The sequence below is a fragment of the Balaenoptera borealis genome, assembly GCF_965194805.1.
Source record: "Balaenoptera borealis genome assembly, chromosome: 7".
Lineage (NCBI taxonomy): Eukaryota > Metazoa > Chordata > Mammalia > Artiodactyla > Balaenopteridae > Balaenoptera > Balaenoptera borealis.
In genome coordinates this window covers 88,312,481-88,334,190 of record NC_138864.1, presented here as the reverse complement: position 1 = coordinate 88,334,190, position 21,710 = coordinate 88,312,481, and the positions used below count along the sequence as shown (strand labels likewise).

The 21,710-nt window shown below is 45.6% G+C and overlaps 1 protein-coding gene across 1 annotated transcript in view; it reads right to left on the bottom strand.

The window, feature by feature from the left end:
* EEPD1 (endonuclease/exonuclease/phosphatase family domain containing 1) overlaps nucleotides 1-21,710 on the bottom strand; it is a 115,832-nt gene that overhangs the window by 35,060 nt on the left and 59,062 nt on the right. Inside the window, exon 3 of the mRNA XM_082399527.1 lies at nucleotides 5,847-5,898. Coding sequence (XP_082255653.1) covers nucleotides 5,847-5,898 — 52 coding nt within the window. The remainder of the gene's footprint in view (nucleotides 1-5,846; nucleotides 5,899-21,710) is intronic.

Genomic DNA, 21,710 nt, shown 5'->3' with positions numbered 1-21,710 from the left:
TCTGCCGGCCTCACACCTCTGAGAGGTCCTCTGCTCTCATATGCTCCCCGACAGTGTCCGCATCCCGAGCCCTGAACCTCTGACTGCCCTCCTCCTCTAACCCCCAGCCCACGTTCTCTGTCTCCCCTGCTGGGCCAAGGGGAGCTCCTGGAGACAAACACCACAAGCCTGTGTCTGTTTCGCCACAAGGATTGGAAGACCTGGGTTTCAGTTCTCCATCACCTGGGCCAGGGACCAACACTCTGCATCTGCTCCCAGCCCTGAAATGTGCAGCGACAGAAGCACCAGCAAAGTCTGCTAAAGCTGACACCCAGGATAAATGAGACCATGGAAGACAGGCAGCAGCTGTACTGAAGGCAGCCCTGGAACGGAGCTGAGTCCACCAGGGTTGACGGTAGACTACCAACACAACTGTTATGGGCCCTGGACGAGGAGGACACTTCAACACCTCTGGTCTCTGTGTCCTGTCTGCAAAATGACAAATGACAGAATTGGATTCCCTGAGCTCTGACATTCTGGTATTCCACATATGCCATTCAAATGTATTTTTTTAAAAAAATAATTTTATTTATTTATTTTTTGCTGCATTGGGTCTTCGTTGCTGCGCACGGGCTTTCTTTAGTTGCAGCGAGCGGGGGCTACTCTTCGTTGTGGCGTGTGGTCTTCTCATTGCAGTGGCTTCCCTTGTTGCGGAGCACAGGCTCTAGGCACGCAGGCTTCAGTAGTTGTGGCACATGGGCTCAGTAGTTGTGGCTCGCGGGCTCTAGAGCGCAGGTTAAGTAGTTGTGGCGCACGGGCTTAGTTGCTCCGCGGCATGTGGGATCTTCCCAGACCAGGGATCAAACCCGTGTCCCCTGCATTGGCAGGCGATTTCTTAACCACCGTGCCACCAGGGAAGCCCCAAATGTATTTTTATAACTTTACCTCCCTTGGTATGTAGTGCAATTTAGGACAGCAGAAGCACTCAATTGTTGCACAAACTAAATTAACATAAAGTCCAAATCACAGTGAAAAACACTCCAAAGGTGTGTAATAACAGAGCTAGAGCTTATGTATGTGCATGTGTGTATGTTTAGAACATACCACCACCAGTTACAGATACAAGCACTTGGCATCCTTAGGTTATTCATGCACTTCTTTGTGACAATTATTTACCTCCTATTTCCTTCTGAAAAATCCTCAGGAAGCTACTAACTTCTAATTCCAATGTTGCCCACCACTAGGGTTCAGCTGGAAGAGTCCCTGACTAGCCACCGTGTGCAAATGTCAAGTTCAATTTTTCTAGTCTCAGGCTCGCTGGTGAAATGTACATGCTTTATCTCACGTGAAAACACCAAGAGGTCTTAGAGATCATCTGCTCCACCTGTAGGAAAACTAGACTAAGAGTGGGACTTCAAAGCTGAGATTCTAGGAAAAATATCTAGCAGCAGCAGGCATGAAGACCTGCAGGCATTTTGTCCTAGACAATTTTGCAAATGGGGTGTGGGCGGAGGTAGGGGTAGGACGGGCGATGGCCATGAGTTGGGCGTCCTGAGCCTCTAGGAGGCCCGGCTCACACAAGCAGCTCTTCAGGCAGGCTTGGGTCTCGGGTGGGGTCAGTCGGTGCTCTGCCCTCTGGCCCTTCCAGGGAGAGGGTGACCTCCAGCTGGAGGGAACGGCCAAACTATTGTTTGCAGCTTTGCAGGAAGCTGTTTGAAAGGGTCATTGAAAAATGATCTTACTAAATCAAGCTGTAGCAATATTTTTATTTCCTTTCATGCAATGCCGTGTTTAAAGGCATTAGATGGGGTCTGTTTATAAAGCCTGGGAAACAAGCCTATGTGACTTAAGTTCAGAAAAACAAAAGCATCCTGCTCTTAAAGCACAGAGAACAGAGAGAGTAGGATGGCATGCATCTGTCTCAGAGCAAACCTTTGCTCTTGGTGTCTAACGGATATCTGATCAAAAAATCACATCAAGGGCTTCCCTGGTGGCGCAGTGGTTGAGAATCTGCCTGACAATGCAGGGGACACGGGTTCGAGCCCTGGTCTGGGAAGATCCCACATGCCGCAGAGCAACTAAGCCCGTGCGCCACAACTACTGAACCTGCGCGTCTGGAGCCTGTGCTCCGCAACAAGAGAGGCCGCGATAGTGAGAGGCCCGTGCACCGTGATGAAGAGTGGCCCCCACTTGCCACAACTAGAGAAAGCCCTTGCACAGAAACGAAGACCCAACACAGCCATAAATAAATAAATAAAATTAAAAAAAAAAAAAAGCACATCAAATCCAAAACACTTTTTCAAGGAAATGTCACATATCCTGACATTTATGCATAATAAGCCATCTTCTCAAGGTTCTAACAGATTTTTAGAAAAAGAAGCAATTATTAATTGTATGGTTTATAACATTTTTTAAATAAATGACAAATCACTGTCACTTGTCTGGGAAATGGCTTTATGTGGTGTTGGTGGAGGAGAGAAATTCAGACTTGACCTCCCAGGTGTCCCCAGTCTCCACCCCAATCAATGGCACCTGAATTAAAACAAAGAGCATTTGAAGAGGTAAAAACTGGGACTCTACTGATCTATGTATGGGGTTCACTGGGCAGGTGTTCACCATTCTCCTCTCCCTGCAGGTGAAACACAGAAGTCCCCAAACCAGTACGGATCACTGGAGCGAGGAGCAGAGAAAAATTTAGAAACCAGAGCATGAAAAGGAGAATCTTCCCCTCTTCACAGTGTGATCAAGGATCAATTGTGAAACCCAAGACTTTTTAAAGACTTTTAGACGAAGACACCACAGAAGGAATAGAAAGCAGTTTTATGGGTAACGAAAGGGGCCCAGGCCTCTGAGAAAGGCCCTCTGCCAGGTCCAACAGCCAAGCAGAGGCGAGGTTGGGAGGGGACCCTGGCTCTTCTACAACAGACTCTGTGCACTGCAGAAACTGAGAAAGCCTTGGCACTTCCAAAAATGGACAGGCTCTCTACCTAAAGCCAAGGAAAGTACAAGTCAGGCAAATGGCTGGTAATTTTTAATTAAAACGCTAAGATCATAATAACAATGTCTAATATTAGGGAGAAAAAGCACTAAAAGTCTTATTGTCTAGGAGACTCCAAAACACTGCTGCTGCTTTTTAGCCTTTTATATTATGTTTTACATAATTTAAATATTTTACTGGTCAGGTTTAACCTACAAGTAGCTGTGAGGGAAATGACCCCTTCAGAATAGCTTCCTTCTTATAAGAGAAAGACCATCTGTCTAGAAGTGACCAGTCCTACCATGGTGGGACCTCAGGAGTTCAGTAATTGCAAAACCCAAAAGCACGGTGCCATTTGAAGCCCGGCTGCAAAGACAGTTAAAGAGGTGTGAGGTTTGCAGGATGTGTGTTTAACTGAGGTCATTCTTGCTGGCTCTACCTATTAAATTAAATGAGACTATTTTCTTAATGAAAGGAAGAAGCAGACAAACTAAAGATAAAATCTGGGTTCTTACCAAATATCATACGGTATCACTTATATGTGGAATCTAAAAAATGATACAAATTAACTTATTTATAAAACAGAAACAGGGCTTCCCTGGTGGCACAGTGGTTAAGAATCTGCCTGCCAATGCAGGGGACACGGGTTCGAGCCCTGGTCTGGGAAGATCCCACATGCCGCGGAGCAACTAAGCCCGTGAGCCACAACTACTGAACCTGCACGTCTGGAGCCTGTGCTCCACAACGGGAGAGGCCGCGACGGTGAGAGGCCCGCGCACCGCGATGAAGAGTGGCCCCCACTCGCCGCAACTGGAGAAAGCCCTCACACAGAAACAAGGACCCAACACAGTCAAAAATAAATAAATTAATTAATTAAAAAACAACAACAACAACAACAACAAACCCCCAAAAAACAGAAACAGACTCACAGACATATGGTTACCAAAGTGGAAGAGGGGGGATGGATAAATTAGGAGTTTGGGATTAACAGATACACACTACTATATATAAAATAGATAATCAACAAGGACCTACTATATAGCACAGGGAACTATATTCAATGTCTTGTATAACCTATAATGGAAAAGTCTGAAAAAGAATAGGTATATATATATATATATATATCTGAATCATTTTGCTGTACACCTGAAACTAACACAACAGTGTAAGTCAACTATACTTCAATTAAAAAAAAAAAAAGAATGGAAAAAACAAAAAAAATCCAAGAAAACAAAAAAACTGGGTTCTACAAATAGACTTATGGTGTTTACTTCACTTTTGGTGTGAAAAAAAGGAGCTTGATTGGCCACAAAAGCAAAAAGCTGACACCTCAGAGGTTCTCTGTGAAGATGGACCAGTGATGGTGATAGTAAGTGTTACTCCTTAGGAGGACTTCTTGGACTTTGGTGCACAAGAATCACCTGGGGTCTTGTGAGAATGCAAACTGAATCAGGAGGTCTGGGTAGGGCCTGAGATTCTGCGTTTCTAACAAGCTTACAATGCTACTGGTCTGCAGACCACACTTTGAGTAGCAAAGCTCTACGGTCTATGAAGATCTTTCCTTGTGGTTCTTCAACTGGTCAGGGTGGATGAGAATTGAGGAGTAAAACAATTACCTGTAGTGAACACTGAGAAGAGAATTGGTTTTGGAGGAGTAACTTTTTAAAAGTTTCAAAAACATACCAAGAATCTTCATATATAATAACCTGGACTTAGTATGTTTTCATGGTTGGATTAAAGAATCACAATGAGTAATTAAGAATTAATATGAGTGGAGTGCTTTGGCATTTAGAAAGCCCATCCACTGCACCGACTCATTTGGTTCTCATGTCACCTCTCTGAGGTCAGGCAGGCAGCCCCACCCTTGTTCTACCTGTGTTGCCAATGAGGCTGGAGGGACGTTAAATTCAGAGCCAGAGCTCAGACACCTCCCCCCCCGCCCCCCACTGCTTGGTGCTTAAAGACTTTATTTGCTTTAGTGCCAACCAGCAGATGGACCACTAATCCAAACATTTTAAATTCTATAAATAAGATAATATTGTTTGGGTACTTATCTCTCTAACCATTTTCTTCTACGTTAACCTTATAGATTCGAATTAACACCCATAGCCACATACTGCGGAAGAGTCCTGAGCCACCCAGGGGAGCAGCTTGGTATGAGTTGGGAGGCCCGTGGGGTGGCACTTGGGCCTCCTCGGCACCTGCCCAGCCTGCTTTTTGGAGCCCACCACACAGAACTTGAACCCATAACTGGCAAAAGATCCCTAGCTGAGTACTTGACTTGAACGTAGAAAACCGAGACACACTGGATAGCTCCTTCCAGGGCTTAGGTGGGAGGGAGTTTCCCAGTCCTCAGAAGTAGTCCCCACAGGGGCTCAAACTCATGAACTAGCCTATTAAACAGAAAAAGCATTGGTTTTGGAAATGAAACTACGGGGCTCAAATCCTTACTCTGCTGCTTAGGTAATTTTCCTCTGGCAAGTTCCCTAACCTCGCTGCCTCAATTCTACCATCCATAAGTCCAGAAAAGAACACACACAAGCAGAGATGGAAGGAAGCACAGCATCTGGCATGTGGGCGGCGTCCAGTGTGCGGTATTTCCAGGCCCAGAAAGCCTGCTCCAGAGCTTGGCCCACAGCAGGGCGAGCCTCTGCTTTCACTCAACTCTGAAAGAGCCAAGCAAGGAAGAGTTTGCAAGTGTTAATGGCCTATGAGCAATGTGGGGCGTTTTGATTAAAATTTTGCAAGGTTCACTGACTGTTAAGAACACAAAATAACAGACCAACTCTGCTATAAGTGCTGTCTCTGGTGACAGGGAGTTGAGTTTTTCCTGTGTGTGGCACTCTGCTCTAAGTTTGTAAATCTGGGGTAAGAGGAACAAAATATTTACCTTTTCCAGGGCCTCTCTGTCAAGTAGTTCTTGCACAGCTAGCAGCTTGATGCTGTAAGAAAAAATTAAAACCACACTTGAAAACAAAACATTTTATATCACCAAGCATCAGACAAGTCACAGGAACAAAAGTCTGAAACTTTAGCCTGCATTTCTGCATCACCTCCCACCTCAAGGTAACCTTTGGTTTGAACTGAAATGACCATTTCAGAACTATTAAAAATGTTTCTAAGTTGTAAAAGTGATTTTACCATGTGATCCAGCAATTCTACTTCCGGGCATATACCCAGAAGAGTTGAAAACAGGGACTCAAGCAGATATTTGTACACCCATGTTCATGGCAGCATTGTTCACAACAGCCAAAAGGTGAAAACAACTTAAATGTCCATCTGTGGATGAATGGATAAACAAAATATGGTACACATTTTATATATGATGAAATATTATTCAGCCTTAAAAAGAAGGAACTTCTGGCACATGCTACGACACAGAGGAAACTTGAAGGCATTATGCTAAATGAAATAAGCCAGACACAGAAGGACAAATATTATATTGACTCCACTTATATGAAGTCCCTAGACTAGTCAAACACAAAGAGACAGATAGTAGAATAGTGGCTGTCAGGGGCTGTGGGAGGGAGGAATGGGGAGTTATTATTTAACGGGTACAGAGTTTCTGTTTGGGAAAATATTCTGTAGATGGTGGTGATGGTGGCACAACAATGTGAATGTACTTAATGTCACTGAATTGTATACTTACTAATGGTTGAAATAGTAAATTTTATGTTACGTACATTTCACCACAAAAATTTCTAAAAATAATTGATAGTTGCTTATGTAAGCAACCTGAATAAATTCAGAGGAATGTAAAGAAGAAAATAGTTGCCCATGTTCAGCATTAATCTTCCCTTGATGTCCCTTTGATGAGAACAAACAAATAGCTAAAATCACTCCTTATGAAGAGGGCCTACTCAGCTGCTCATTTGTTACCGTACATGGATTGAGCCCTACTGTGTGCAGGTAGTCGAGGGCACCTGATGACTATGACCTGCTCCCTGCCCACGAGGAGCTCACAGCCTCTCGGAGGCCACAGTCAGAGCAGAAGAGGACCAGTAGGGTGCCGCGTGGACTGTCTGGGGCACAGAGGGGAGCCAGCCCGGCCAAGGTCAGAGGTGGCTTCCTGCAGGAGGGACCGGGTTAGCCTTGCCAGGGGAGGGGGCTGGGGGGAAAGGTGACCCGCAGGGAGACAGCGGGGGCAAAGGCACCAAGGGGAGAGAAAGGGCTCTAGTGTACACAGCTCATCAGTTTCCAGTTTAGGGGCCAGAGTCCAGACTGCAGCCAGCAGCTGAAGTGAGGGAATTCAACGTGGAAGCAGGTTTTACAGGGGAGGTATTTTCCCTTTTGTGACACGTTGCTTTTGAAGTGTTTGTGGACGCAGTGAGCAGGCGGCCAAGGCTGGACAGGCCAGCACGCAGGAGGAAGCGGGAGCTCAGCGAGACTGTTTAGGGGGTGGGTCAGCTGTCGATGGTGTTATCGTGCTCCTTCCCCACCCAGCTAATCTGCCTGTGGTCACTGGTCACTGCGTCCCCACCAACCTGCACAGGTTCTCTGGAGCAGAAATGGGCCCCGCCTGTACCACACACCTCCATCAAAAGGGGTTATGCCCGTGATAAGGTTCACCTCCATCTACAGAATTCTTCATAATCTCTCTGCACAACTAAGCAAGCACTGTCCAACCAAATGCAAAGGTTTACTTTAAAGCAACTTCAGCAAGCGCAATAAAGGTTTTCAAGGCCTACAAGAAACCACCACCACTACCAACAACAATTTAGCAGGCATCAGGGCTAATGGACAGGACCCTGGGCATTCCCTCTGCTCCAATCACTGACTTTCCTTTGTCTCTTGGACGGGTTTGCTTTTGTTGTTTCTCTGGCTTGGAACAGTCTTCCCCAAGATCTTGACAACACCGACTGCATCCCATTGCATCGTTTCAGTCTAAGTGCAAATGCTGTCTCTTCCAAGCAGCATCCCATGTCACCAGGTTCGTTTTTGTTGTTGTTTTTTTTTTTCAGTGCACTTACTGGTACCTTAAAACATTTGTTAGGGTGCTTTTGTCTGTTTCCTCCCAACCAGCACTGGAAGCTCTTTGACGCTGGGAGCTCAAGGGTCTTCTCACTACATGTGCAGTGTCTATAACTGACAGAGGAAGGACAGTCAGGAATATTTACTGGCCGCCAGGCAGGGCCCAGGGGCTTAGAGGCCAAGTCGCTATCAGTGTGGACAGCTAAAATCACTGGCCAAGCCTCAGTTTCTCCACCTGAAAAGGAAGGCCTCCAATGAGATGACTGTGTGTGTTTTCCCCAGGGTGAATGGTGCTACGTGCATTTGTAGAAATGTCTGCCAGGAGGTGTCTGGTGGCAGGTCAAAGCTATTGGCTACTTCTCAGTGCACTCTGATTCCCAATGCACACCTCTAGATTCCAGGTTATCAATTTGGACAGCAAGTTATAGGCTAAGGAGACTCCAGTTGTAGACCAAGTTTCAGAAGCTTAAACTACTTCTGAAATAACCACTGGAAAATATTTTTACTGGAGGAATTTTTAAAATAGTCCCTCATTCCTGCCCTTCTCTATGGTCATGAAGTCCAGTTCAGGATCAGGTATCAGATATCGACAGGTTAGAGAAAAGGTTTATACACTGTTAATACACTCAACTCTCTTCTTCTCCCTATTCACAAAGATACTACATTCAAACCACTGTACAACATGATCTGAAAACTGACAGTTTGAGGCTTTGAATGAAGACGAAATTAAAACAACTTCAGTTGACACTTCTTAGTCAAAACCTGAAGGATGTTAGTCCCTGCTCTCACCAGTTTACTTTCCTCTTGAACGGGAATGGCAAATACTTGGCATGTACACTCTCCAACCCTCTTCACCTCTTTCCACGGAACTCACCCCCTTTTAACTTAGATACAGCTTCAGAATCTTTCTGAACTCTCCAGTGAACCACAACCGATCTACTGAAGTTGACATGTGAGATTAAACCAATTTAACTTCTGCTCTAAAACCAATACCAAATAGGATTCATGTATTGGGTAGGGGCAGAAAAAAAACAGAAACTTTTTCACACTACTAAAACCCAGCAACACAAAGGAGAAGAGATGGAAAAGATGGAGAAAAGAGGATAGGACACTCAAATCTAGATGGTTTGAGTTTCAAAATGGAAACAATACATGTTAATCAGAAGTTACCGCAACAGCTGCTCATAACATTGGATTTCTTCAGGAAGTTGTGTTTTTTCCTACTTAGAGCTATAATCTTTAAGAGTATTCGAGATGTTTCCTGTTATATAGCTATCCTACTGTCAGTTCTTACCTTATTGGAAACTCTTCAAGTCTGGAGTATTTATTTCAGTACTGATGGTATCAGATTCTTCTAGAGCATCAGATACTCCCTGGGAGGAAATTTCACACACACGAAGATGTAATGGGCCCGTTTACCAAATCCTCCATTCGACACCTCTAACTTCTTACCCTGGAAGGGAATCTCATCTCTCAGTTTCGACTCTGCTCCCCTTTTCCTCCCTTCCTTTCTCCATTTCTCCCTCCTTCCTTCCCTCTTTCTGTCCTTCTGCTAATTCCACAAATATATACTGGCACCAGGCACCAGGAAAACAAAGATGAATGCAATATGGTCCCTGCCCTCAAAGGGCTCACAGGGGCTAGGATGTTCCTAGGGCACAAGCCCAGGGAGGTATGTCTCTCTGAGACTCTCCTGGGTTCCAACGTGGACCAGCAGAGCTGAGCGAAACAGGGCATGTCTCTCGGGTGGCCTGGTGCTTGGTCAGCATCCTCTGAAAACAGCAGGGCTCCCATCAGATGGGAGCTGCAATTTCTTTTTCGCACTTGACTTTGAGAAGAGAGGCAAATCACACAAAAGCAGCTGACAGCCGTGATTTATTTAGAAAATTGGCCATTTCAAGGCCAAGTTCTGAAGTCAAGACGGGCAACACTTAGAAGGACCTAGAATGCATGCAATTAATGTTTGCTAAGTAAGCTACAAGGAGGTGAGGCGCTTGAGGGCAGATGTCTTATTCAGCTGGATAGTGGCTGGCACAGTGAGGTCTGTAACGGGGTTTGAAGTGGTGATGGGGAAGGTGCCAGGCAGACACTGACAGCAGGGAAGAAAAGCAGCAAAGTGAAAGAGACCGAAGACGGAGGGCACCCCTGCCGCCTGGGGGTGGCTTAGAGCTGCAGACTGAATGATCCTCAGTGACCCCTGAAAAGACGGCTAAAATGTAACTCTCTGGGTGCAGCAAAAGCACTTAAAGGGTAAACTCCCAACTACACAGAAACTCATGCTTCCAGAACAGCTTATGAGCTACAGGGCACCAGAATCAAGAATTCGCTGCCGCTCCCTTTCTCTGAGGATTCTGGCACTTTGAGTTTCCACTGCATTTATTATAGTATAGCGCATGAGATACAGCAGATGTCAATAAATGCAGAAAGGGTGCGACACAGTGGAGCCACGCATTCACTGCACAGATAAGATATTTAAGGGATATGTATTACGTACCAGGCACTATTGGACGCTGAGGATACAATGATGTACAACGATACAATGATACAACGCAGCCTCTGCTTTCGGACTTCTGAGTGTAAGGGAGGAACCAGGTAAGTAATACACCAGCCACGTGAGGAGCTCTCTCTAGAGGCAAACGCGGGGTGCTTTGAGGCCCTTTGCAAGAGCATAATAAAGCTGGGAGGCTTCCTGGGAAGTGACTGCTAAGCTGACACCTACGGGCTTACAAGGCAGAGAGGTGGGGTGGCAGGAATAGCATGAGCAAAGGAACGAGGTGGGAGGTCAGGCACGGCCCCCGCAGGGACTGCACGCTGACCAGGGAACACAGGGTGCCTGGGGCGTGGTGCAGGTGCTGAAAGATTATTCTGCAGAAGCAAGCAGGGCCAGGCCTCTTAGAGGGTTTGTTAAGACATATTAAGGAGTTTGGTCTGTACTTTGGGGGCAAGGAGTGGCCACCGATGATATAGGGCTGTGGTGTGGTAGAGGGCCCGGGACACAGAAGATGCCCAGTAAAGGTATAAAAATGGCTCTGATGTGGAGAAGGGATGGGGGTGGGGAGGCATGGGGGAGAAGACTGGAGGCAGCAAGACCTGAGATGGGTCCCGGGAAGAGATGATGGAGGCTGGTGCAGGGAAAAGGCACTGAGCTAATTCCAGACAGATCGGCAGCTGGCAGGACCTGATGAAGAAACAGATAAGGGGGATGTGAGGGAAATATCCTCGTAGCTCCCAGCCTGTGAAACTGGGGGCTGAAGGGACCATCTACTTGGGTTGCTGATGGAGAGTTATGTCTTGGACACACTGACTTTGGGGCCTGTGGGATCTCTCAGTGGGGTGTGAACAGCAGCTGGCTGTCCCTCAGCAAGTTCTGGGCTCTGGGTGTGGACACCAGGAGCACAAGGACGGTGTTCCTGACGTCCACATCCAGAGCCCAGGAGACTGTGCAGAGGAACAGAAGACCAAGGGCCATTGCCACTTAAGAGGCAGGCAGAGGACTTCCCTGGTGGCACAGTGGTTAAGAATCTGCCTGCCAGTACAGGGGACACGGGTTCGAGCCCTGGTCTGGGAAGATCCCACATGCCGCGGAGCAACGAAGCCCGTGCGCCACAACTACTGAGCCCACGTGCCACAACTACTGAAACCCATGCACCTAGAGCCCATGCTCCTCAACAAGAGAAGCCACTGCAATGAGAAGCCCGCGCACCACAAAGAAGAGTAGCCCCCGCTCGCCGCAACTAGAGAAAGCCCGCGCGCAGCAACGAAGACCCAAGGCAGCCAAAAATAAATAAATTTATTTAAAAAAGAAAAGATTTACTCTCTAAAGAGGCAGGCAGAGGAACAGGGCCTGTCAGGGAAACAGAGAAGGAACCGCCAGGAAGGTGGAGGGAAAACCCAGAGCACGTGGCCCAGGAGCCACGGGGAGCGGGCGAGGCAAGAAGTCGGGCGGGGGCAGGGGGGCAATGGCTCTGATTCTGAGGAACGCCAGGGAAGTTGGGGCTGGTGTTCCGGGAGAGAGAAGTTTCAGGAAGTGGTGGAGAGAAGCCAGGTTTCAGTGGGTGAGGAGCGGACGGATGAGAGGCGGAGAAGGGGAAATAATGAGATTAAACTCGAGGCAGAAGAGGTAGGGTGGCAAGTCCCCCAGCACGATGCCCAGGGGCAGGAGGCAAAGCCGAGAGGTCCTCATCTTATCAAGTGCGTGGAATTATTAAAGTGCAGACAACGACGCCTCTCAAGGCTTCTTCCCTCCTCTTCCTCCTTCTCTCTCGCTCCCACCACCCCTCCTCCCCTCCCCTCCCCTTTCCCTCCCCTCCCCCTCCCCAAACGGTATCATCAGAGGATCCAGCTTTTCTCCAAGAGCATAATCACCATTTGCAATGATTTGGGGAAAAGTAAAGGTCAAGAAAGTCCTAAACGATGCCGGGGTGATTTTGTTTTGCAATACAATATTTCCACAACCTCTTCTGAAGGATAAAAGGGGAAGGAGTGTGAAATTCTTGGGGACACAAGCTCTGTGCCCAGTGCATCAGCCCAAACTGTCCCCAGGCCTGGCAGCCAGGCCAGTGAAGGGAGCAGGGTTTCCACGTGCACCTTCAGCAGAAGACTAGAGTCAGCGACAACAGGATAAAACTGCGGGAGTGGGACAGGCAGCCTTCCAACAAGGGAGAGGGCGGCCAAGAGGAGAGAATGGAGAGAAGGTAGAATTGAAGGCGGGTCCAGTGGCCACCGGCAATGGCCACCCTCTACGCACGTGCCCCTGGGTGGGGGGATTTATGAAATTTCACAAAATTCAAATTCAGCAACCGTGTCAGTCCAGTTGTCTGAACACGTCTCTTTCTCAAGGAAGGCTCCACATTACCTTCCCCTGAGCAAAGTAAGGAAGACTTCTCTCTTTTGATCACCAAATTTTAGAAGATGCCATGGGTGTTAGGTTCAGACTCATTTCCTCTAATGCTTTCTTGTCTTCCACCACTGGCTCAGGGGTGGGAAAACATAGCGGGGCATCAGACTCTGGATGCAGGTGGGCGCACACCTGGGAAGAAAGGACCGGCTCCCAGGGAAGGCAGGGCTCTTCTCACATGCGTCCTCTACAGCGTTTCATCCCATCACTGCCAAACATGCTTGCATCTCATTGTTCCTCTCCAAAGCCAAGTGCTGAATTATTACATTAGCACCACAACAGTCTACATAGAATTTAGCTTGGGTAACTCTTCTTGGCAGGTTTGCAAGAGCTAGTCTGCAAAACAGTGGGCAGGAAACTTCTCTGATGACAGTCCCGTGGTTTTTGTTCTACTCAGGTTTTCAACTGCTTGAATCAATTACAGTTATTTCCATTTCTTAGAAATTTCTTAGAAGATTGTCCAATCCATTCAGATTTTCTAATTTGGAGCACAGAATTGTACTAGTAATCATTTTTAACTTAAAAACAACTTCTGCTTCTGTGGTCGTGCCCCCTTCCTCATTAATGTGTGTAGGTATTTTTTCTCATTTAAAAAATTAGATTTGTGAGAAATCAGTCTACTTTGTTGGTCTTCTGAGAAAATCAGCAACAGGATTTATCAAGCCTACCATTTTTTTCTAATTAATTAAGGTCAACATTTATCTTCATTAATTCCTTTCTCCAACTTCCCATTGTTTTCGTTAGTCTCTCTGCTTGCCTTCTTAAGTTGCATATTCATTTATTTAAATGATTTCTTATATATAAAGCCATGAATTTTTCTCCAGGTAAGTATTTGTCCTTGTTTCAAATTTCCTTATTTAGCCTTCTTGTTACTTTCCATCTAGTCTGCAGTTGCAGATTTGGTCTCTTACTGGACTCCACAGTATTTGGATTGTGCTTTTCTCTAAGTATTTGGGTTTTAAATTTTATAATTTTGTATTTTCTATAATTCTAAGTCCACTGTGGTTAGAGAAAGTACCCTGTACCTTTCCTGCTTTTAAAAATCTATTCAGGGACTGCCCTGGTGGCACAGTGGTTGAGAGTCTGCTTGCCAATGCAGGGGACATGGGTTCGAGCCCTGGTCCAGGAAGATCCCACATTCTGCAGAGCAACTAAGCCCGGGCGCCACAACTACTAAGCCTGCGCTCTAGAGCCTGCGAGCCACAACTACTGAAGCCCATGTGCCACAACTACTGAAGCCTGCGCGCCTAGAGCCCGTGCTCCACAACAAGAGAAGCCACTGCAATGAGAAGCCCGCGCACCGCAACGAAGAGTAGCCCCCGCTCGCCACACCTAGAGAAAGCCTGTGCACAGCAGCGAAGACCCAACACAGCCAAAAACAAACAAACAAACAAACAAACTATTGATACATTTTTTTGGTCTACTTTATGATGTGTTTTCCTTTTCTATTGCCCAGTGTTTGGGTAGTTCCAGAACTTGTTTTTGGATCTCCCAGTGTTTACCTGTAAGTTTTTCATATTAGGGGATAGGGAAGAGCTCTGGAGTCGGTCGGCCTGGGGTTCAAGCTGTACCACCTACTGGTGCAGGATCTTAAGGAACCTTAAGAACAGTGGGTGGGAGGGAAAGGATCTGGCATCTACACCTGGGGCCTTGAGTAGAGATGATGAAGGTAAAGTTTTTAGCATGTTGGTTAGCTCAGAGTAAACCTCCAAAAATGGCAGATATTGGTACCAATACTATTCAGAGTCTTTCTTTAGCCATTAACACTTCTCTGAAGATTAGAATAATAAAGGAAATAACTTTTTTTGTTACCAACACTATTTCAGACAAGCAACGTAACAAACCTTTACCTCCTCTTCCCTTTTTGATCTCTGTTAACAACACTCCAGGGTGTAGACCCAGAACACAGGCATACAGTTGTCTTTCCATTCTATAGCTTATTTTAAGAACAATTTCTGACACTTGTATTTGTTTGATCACCAGACTTATAATAATAATAATTTAAACTGCTCTCTAGGTTTACTGATTACAGCGCCTATGCTACCTATTCTTGAGCTCTATTCCGCTTTACCACTTAGGCTTCTGCAACATATCTTTACATTTTAAAGAAAGGAACACGCTTATTTTCCCAAGCCCTTGCATGTCTGAGAATGTCCTTCTGATGGGCTTCATACACAGAAGACATCTCAGTCAAGTATAAAGTAGTTGGGTTACAACATAATCCCCAAAACTTTATAGATGGTTTGCAAACTTACTTGATAATCAAAAGAACTTTTAATGTTTCAGATTCCCAACCCAGATAGGCATGAATATATCTGAACTTAAAAACAAACAAACAAACAAAACCTCCCTTGTGGCCTAATCTGACAGGTTCAGTAGACACAGACTCTTTGTTATAGAGAACAGATCTAAAGTCAGCTTGATTTTTATTATTCTTTTCTCTGTTTGGGCACTTGTGAAATGTTTTTCTTTCTCCCCTTTATCCTTGTTATTCTGTATTTTCCCCCGGGTATACCCCGATGTGGGCCTCTTTCCCCTGAGTTTGTTTAGAATATGGTTAGTGAGCTCTTCACATTTATACACAGTCTCTCGTCAGCTCAGGGAAGTATCTGATGCCTGGGCACTGATCCCAATAATCACCAACACCGATAAGCTGAATGTGGGCTGTCAGTTCCATCTTCCACATCTAAACCTTGTCTCTTGTTCTCTTTCTTGTATTTTCCAGAATAGTTTCTCAAGTTTCTTTTTCCTGAACCCACATCACTGGTTTGATTTTCCATAGCATTTGTATTAGTATTCTGTGACTGCTCTAGCAAATTATCACAAACTCGGTGACTTCCCACCACAGAAATTTATTCTCTCACAGTTCTGGAGGCCTGAAGTCTAAAATCAGTATCACTGGGCCAAAATGAAGTTATCAGAACAGCCGTACTCCTTCTGGAGGCTCTAGAGGAGAATCCATTCTCTGCCTCTTCCAGCTTCTGGTGGCTGCCAGCATTCCTTGGCTTGTGGTCACATCGTTCCAATCTCTGCCTCTGTGGTCACACTGCCTTCTCTTTCATCATCAAATTTCCCTCTGCCTATCTCTCACAAGAACACTCGTGATTGCATTTAGGGTCTATGTGGATAATCCAGGATAACCTCTCCATCTCTCAAGGTCCTCAACTTAATCACATCTGCAAAGTCGTTTTTTGCCATGTAAAGTAGTGTTCACAGACTCCAGAGATTAGGATACGGATATCTTTGTGGGCGGGGGCATTATTCATCTTCCCACGCATTAATACTCTTCTATACTCCTGCTAATTTGGATTTGAGCTCTGCTGCTGGATTTTATTTCCTCAAAACCTTTCTTCATTTAATCCATATCTTTTTTTTCTTTCTGTTGCCTTTTCATATCAACCCATCTTTTCCTTACGTTTTTCTGTTCCTGTTCCAGGGAGGCCATGTCTTTTTGTAGTATACTGAGGAGGCCACACATTTCCCCAAAATTCTCTTCTGGAGCCTGTTGTAGGTGATTTTCTAAAAGTAGACACTGCTTCTGGGTCTTTAGAAGCTACTGCCTTTACCTTGTCTTGCAGGACTTTTCCACGCAGTCTTTCTTTGTCTTTATTCATCCTTGAATAAGGAAAAAGTTTGTCCAGACCAATGATGAAATTTCAACAGACGTTATGAGTAGATTGGCAGTGGTTCCATTTTCTGTCCATGTTCATAAAGGATGTATCTCCTTCTTGTACCCACTATGGGAGGGGACAGGGCAAAGGCACAGCTGCCAGGGATTCAGAACCCTTGCTCTAGCAAAGTTCATCTCCTCCTCAGAGACTGAATCAACTCCAGACAGGAAGTGCTCTATTTTCCAGCATGCACAGCTCCCAGAGCAGCCTCGTTACAGCACTTTGCTTTGGGGGAGTAGACTTACTGGGGTGCACTGAAATCATGCCAGTTTCCCCTATTTCCCATCTGATTTTATTCCCATGTTTTCTTTCTCTACATGGATACGGGGTGGGGCGGGGGGAAGAGAGACAGAGAGAGCGATGGATTTACAAAAGCCCACCTCTGAGGCCTGTAGCTGAGAGTAGAAAAAAAAAAAAAAAAAGAGGCCAATCAGCTGGAATTTGCTTCAAGTACAAGAGTCAGGAACTAAACAATAGAGAAGGTATAAACTATACTACCTTCTGACTTTTCTCAGGGGTGTGGGGTGTGGCTCCTCTCCATGAACCTTCACAGCATGAGCTACATCCTGGACAGAGCCCCGCGGTCCAGCCCTGTCTTCTCACCGCCATCAGCTGATGCTTTCAAGATCCTGGCATTTGTCAATCCTTCTTGGTTTTTGGCAGCCTGTTGCTACTTTTCTGTGTCATCATGGGTGTATCAGGAAGGAATCAGGAGGAACTGCAAGCCACGTGGCACCTGGACCCAGGGTGGAGCCTGTGTCTTTCTGATGAACAGGAAGACGGTTTCAGAACAACCAGATGCTTCCAGAGGCAGTGTCTCTGCAGGGTAGGATGATGTCTGGTCCTCTGTTTTTAGCAACTGGCTTGTTCAACAGATGGAAAGACTGGCTCCTCCTCAAACTGCAGGGCTCTGCACCCTCCGTGTGAGGAAAAGTTTCCCAGAGGGAATCTGTCTCCCTGAGGCAGGTCCGGCTCCGCAACCTTCGGGGCTGCAGGCCTCCAGGCTCCTGAGTTACCTGGCAGGCATCCCAGATCCTCTGCTTTCAGGAAGCCCCTCTGCGTGGGATCAGGACAGCGCCCTCTGGAAATCTCCCCAAGCACAAACCACTGGAATTGCCAGAGGCGAGGAAGCCTTGACTTGAACTGAAAAACAGCTGAAGATGATCAGACCCAATGCCAGACAGCCGGACAGGGGATGGGAGGGTGGCTCCTGGTGGAGACTGGGAAAGGCTTTTCCCATCCGCAGTGTTCTTTTTCAGCAGCAAACTGCCTATTTCATGCCACTTTTTAAAAGGCTAAAACATTTAGCCTAATCTAAGGTCTGAGGCCCCACAGGAAAGCCCATTAGGAAGTTAACAGCATGGTTTAACTGCAGGAGAGGAAACTACAGTAGACTGGGTGGTTTTAGTCCTGGGAAATTGGGAAGAAAAGACACAGGAACAGACAGGAATGTGGACAGAACCAATGAAGGGGAGAGAGAGGACGCTGTTAACCCAGTGTTCTCCAGGTGTCGGGTGCTCTGCTAAGGCCTTATTAGGTTATTTCACTCACACCTCAAAGTTCTTCCTCCCCGACACAGCAGTAACAAACTGCAGATCCCAAAGCTAAAGAGCACTCAGGAATTTGGATGCTACAAAATTAGTTTTTCTTACTCCTGGCTTTGGGACATTTTATTCTCAACTGAAGAGGCATGGATTTCAACTCCTATTTTACAGCTTCAGAGTGATTTTGTGGCTTGTGCAAGGTCCACACAAGAGCTAGGAACTGAGGGAACTGAACCCTGGTCTGTACGATTTAAAAGGACTCACTGCTTTTTATTCATTCCACAAATATTTACTGAGCACTCACTGTGTGCCAGGCATGGTTCTGGCCACCAGAGATAGAGCAATGAACAAAACAAAATCTTTACTCGCACTAAGCAAAAGCAAAGTGGTCATTCAAAGCCGGGCTCAGGGTTCTGGCTGGGGTACCTCCTGATTCCATTCCAAACTTCCTCCCCAGTGTCACATCCAGCTGGTAAGAGATGAAGCCTTAGACCTTGGATGAGGTTCTTTTCTTATTGATCATTCTTAATCCAAGTGGTTATGATGACATAGGTCCAGACGTCCCTAAACCAAGGGGGCTTTCAAGTTGGTACCATTCACCTCTCTAATCCAAGTGAATTGGGGACTTCTTGGAACTTGAGCCTTCCCCCTCAATTTTTTTCAACACATGTTTACACAAGGAGACATCTGGCTAATACAATCAGAAAACGCTGCAAATATCATCTGAAGATAATTTTTCCTGCAGGAAGGAATACTTTCACCACCCTCCCCCAACTGCTTTTCCTGAACCCTTTTTGGTTACAGTATTCCTTGGCTTTCACTGGGGGGAGGTATAAGAAACAACCCGATCAAATGCACTTTTTTTTTTAAAAAAGGAATTCCTTTATTTTATTTTTTTTTAATTTATTTATTTTTGGCTGTGTTGGGTCTTCGTTTCTGTGCGAGGGCTTTCTCTAGTTGCGGTGAGCGAGGGCCACTCTTCATCGCGGTGCGCGAGCCTCACTATCGCGGCCTCTCTTGTTGCGGAGCACAAGCTCCAGACGCGCAGGCTCAGTAGTTGTGGCTCACGGGCCTAGTTGCTCCGCGGCATGTGGGATCTTCCCAGACCAGGGCTTGAACCCGTGTCCCCTGCATTGGCAGGCAGATTCTCAACCACTGCACCACCAGGGAAGCCCCAAATGCACTTTTGTATCTACAGTGGGGGCTGTGTCCCCCTCCTGAATGACCTCACCTGGCAAAAGGTGAGGACTGTAGCTGACCCTGTTCCCCTCTGCACTTCACTTTCCTGTGGTCTTCCTGTGGCAACTCGTTCAGAACCATGTAGGGTGTGTCTCCAGGGGTGATCCTGTCTCAGTTCCCTATCTTCCCTTGCCACTCACTAGGCTTCCTTCCAACATTTTCATCTTTTGCATTTGTAGGTGTTTCTCTATGTGTATCAAATCCTGTGGGAATGGAGGCAACACACACACACACACACACACACACACACACACACACATTTTTTTCAACGCATGCTGGCCAGCTGTCAGGTCAATAATTAAGGGTTTGCGGGGGTTTGGTTCCCCACCTTTTTGTATTTGGGGATTCCTGTGGGATTCCATGTTACCTGTTTTCTGTGTAAATGTCACAAGTTTAGGTTTTGCCATCTAGTTGCTCTTTTTTTCCCCAATATTTTAACTATGACTTTTTTTTTCAAACCTTCCAGAGAGTTTAGAGAACTGTGCAGTGAACACACCCCCACACACCTACCACCCACATTCCACAACCATTAGCATTTTCCCATATTTGCTTTCTCACACATTTGTCCTAACCGTCCACCAATCCATCATTTTTGTTTGTTTGTTTGTTATTGATGCATCTCAAAGTAATGCTGCAGCCCAGTGGTTTGGTTTCTGATATTTCACACAAAGCCTGGCCTCAGAGTAATTCTTCCTCTCATTTTCAACTGACCCGCTCCCTGCAGAGTCCAGGCCCCAGTGTGAAACTCCACCCCACAGCTCTACTGCAGACCCGGATCAATGCTTCTCCTCCAGGGCCTTCCTCTCTGGCTCTCTCTTAACGCTTTCTTTAGCCCCTCCTAACCTGGACGAAGTCGCCATTCATCCTCATCCCCTCCTCTCCCACTGTCTAATGTTTCCATCCCAAGCGTGTCGAGCCACCATGAAGTGAATATTTCTAAAGCTCAGCTTTACATTTGATCACATATTTTCAGCCAAGAAGAATGGTATTTTCACACAGTTCTCGGTATTAATGATCTCTCCGGGAGCACTACCAAAGGAAATGAGACCAGCTCTGCTCTTGACCCCTCCAGCCCCTCACCCAACTCTTAGGAACAGGCAGAGTGTCATTTGTGCCCAGTGAGGCTTACTACTGCTGCTTTCAACTGCCATTGCCACCGTCTTCAGAACTTAGTTACTTGTTTCATTTTTCTGGGATAGGGCAAGAATGATTAACTAATGTGCAAGAGAAAAAAAAATTTCCACTCTCAGAGAATACTGGAAATTAGAAAGTTATCTGACACAATACAGGAGCTGTGATTCCAGCTTAATAGTCCAGCCAAAATTCTTTATCTGGCTTTCAGTTCTGACCTTTCACCTCTTACCAAGGCTCCTCTTCCTTTTAGGCCAGATGAAATTCACTTCTGGGCTTTGTCAGAGGCGATGGCCTCCTCATTAATCAGTAAAAAGCAAACGTTCATCCCTTCTTGTAATGCAAACCAGCCAGTTAGATGTTCTGGGAAGGAAGTTGTTTAAAGCAGCAATTATGGGGGTATATTTCACAGGACTCTTTTATTTATTGTTTTAAAAGAAGTAATTTACAAAGCACATATTTATTGCAGAAATTTTAGAAAATACCAAAAAAAAAAAAAAAAGAGAGAGAGAAAAGTAACATTAACCATAATTCTGCTACCCAGGAATTACCATTATCATCTTGATTTATACCCTTTTAGACTTAAAAAAAGTGAATACATATAGTTTATAAAATTGGAATCATAATGTTTATGCTGTTTCTATTATTTTTAAACTGCCACTAAGTTATAAATTATTGTCATTATTATTAATTGACATAATTCCCTGTCATTAAGTATTATGTAATTTTAATGAAGATATATATAGATATAGATACAAATATAGATGTATGCTATAATTAATAATCCTTGTTGGACATCAAGGCTGTTTCTAATTTTTCACTGTTCTAATTATCATTTTGGTGAAAAACTTTGAACATACTACTTTCTGCATAACTTTGTTTCAAACAAAAAATTTCCAGGAGGTCAAGGGCTATGTGCAGTTTTAAGATTTAAAAAACTCTGCAAAACTGCTTTGCAGATTTAGACTTCCACCAGCAGTTATACAACCTACTCCCTTGCCCTGAGTTAATTTCTGTAAATCCTCCCTCATCCAATAGGTGGAAAAGGTGTTATTATGCTATTCAAGTTTACATTTATTTGACCACTAGAGAAATGGAACATTTTATTGGCATTTTCAACTCTTCTTTCATCAGAACTAGTGAATGATGGTGCGGGGGTCAGGGACAGTCCTGGGGAATGTCTTCCAGCACCTATGAGTCACACCGGAAGGCCCACGAGAGCTTTAGCAGCCCTGTACAGGGTAATCAGTAAACAACCAGACCCCTCTAACTTAGCTGAAGTTCTGGAACCATCTCTCTCC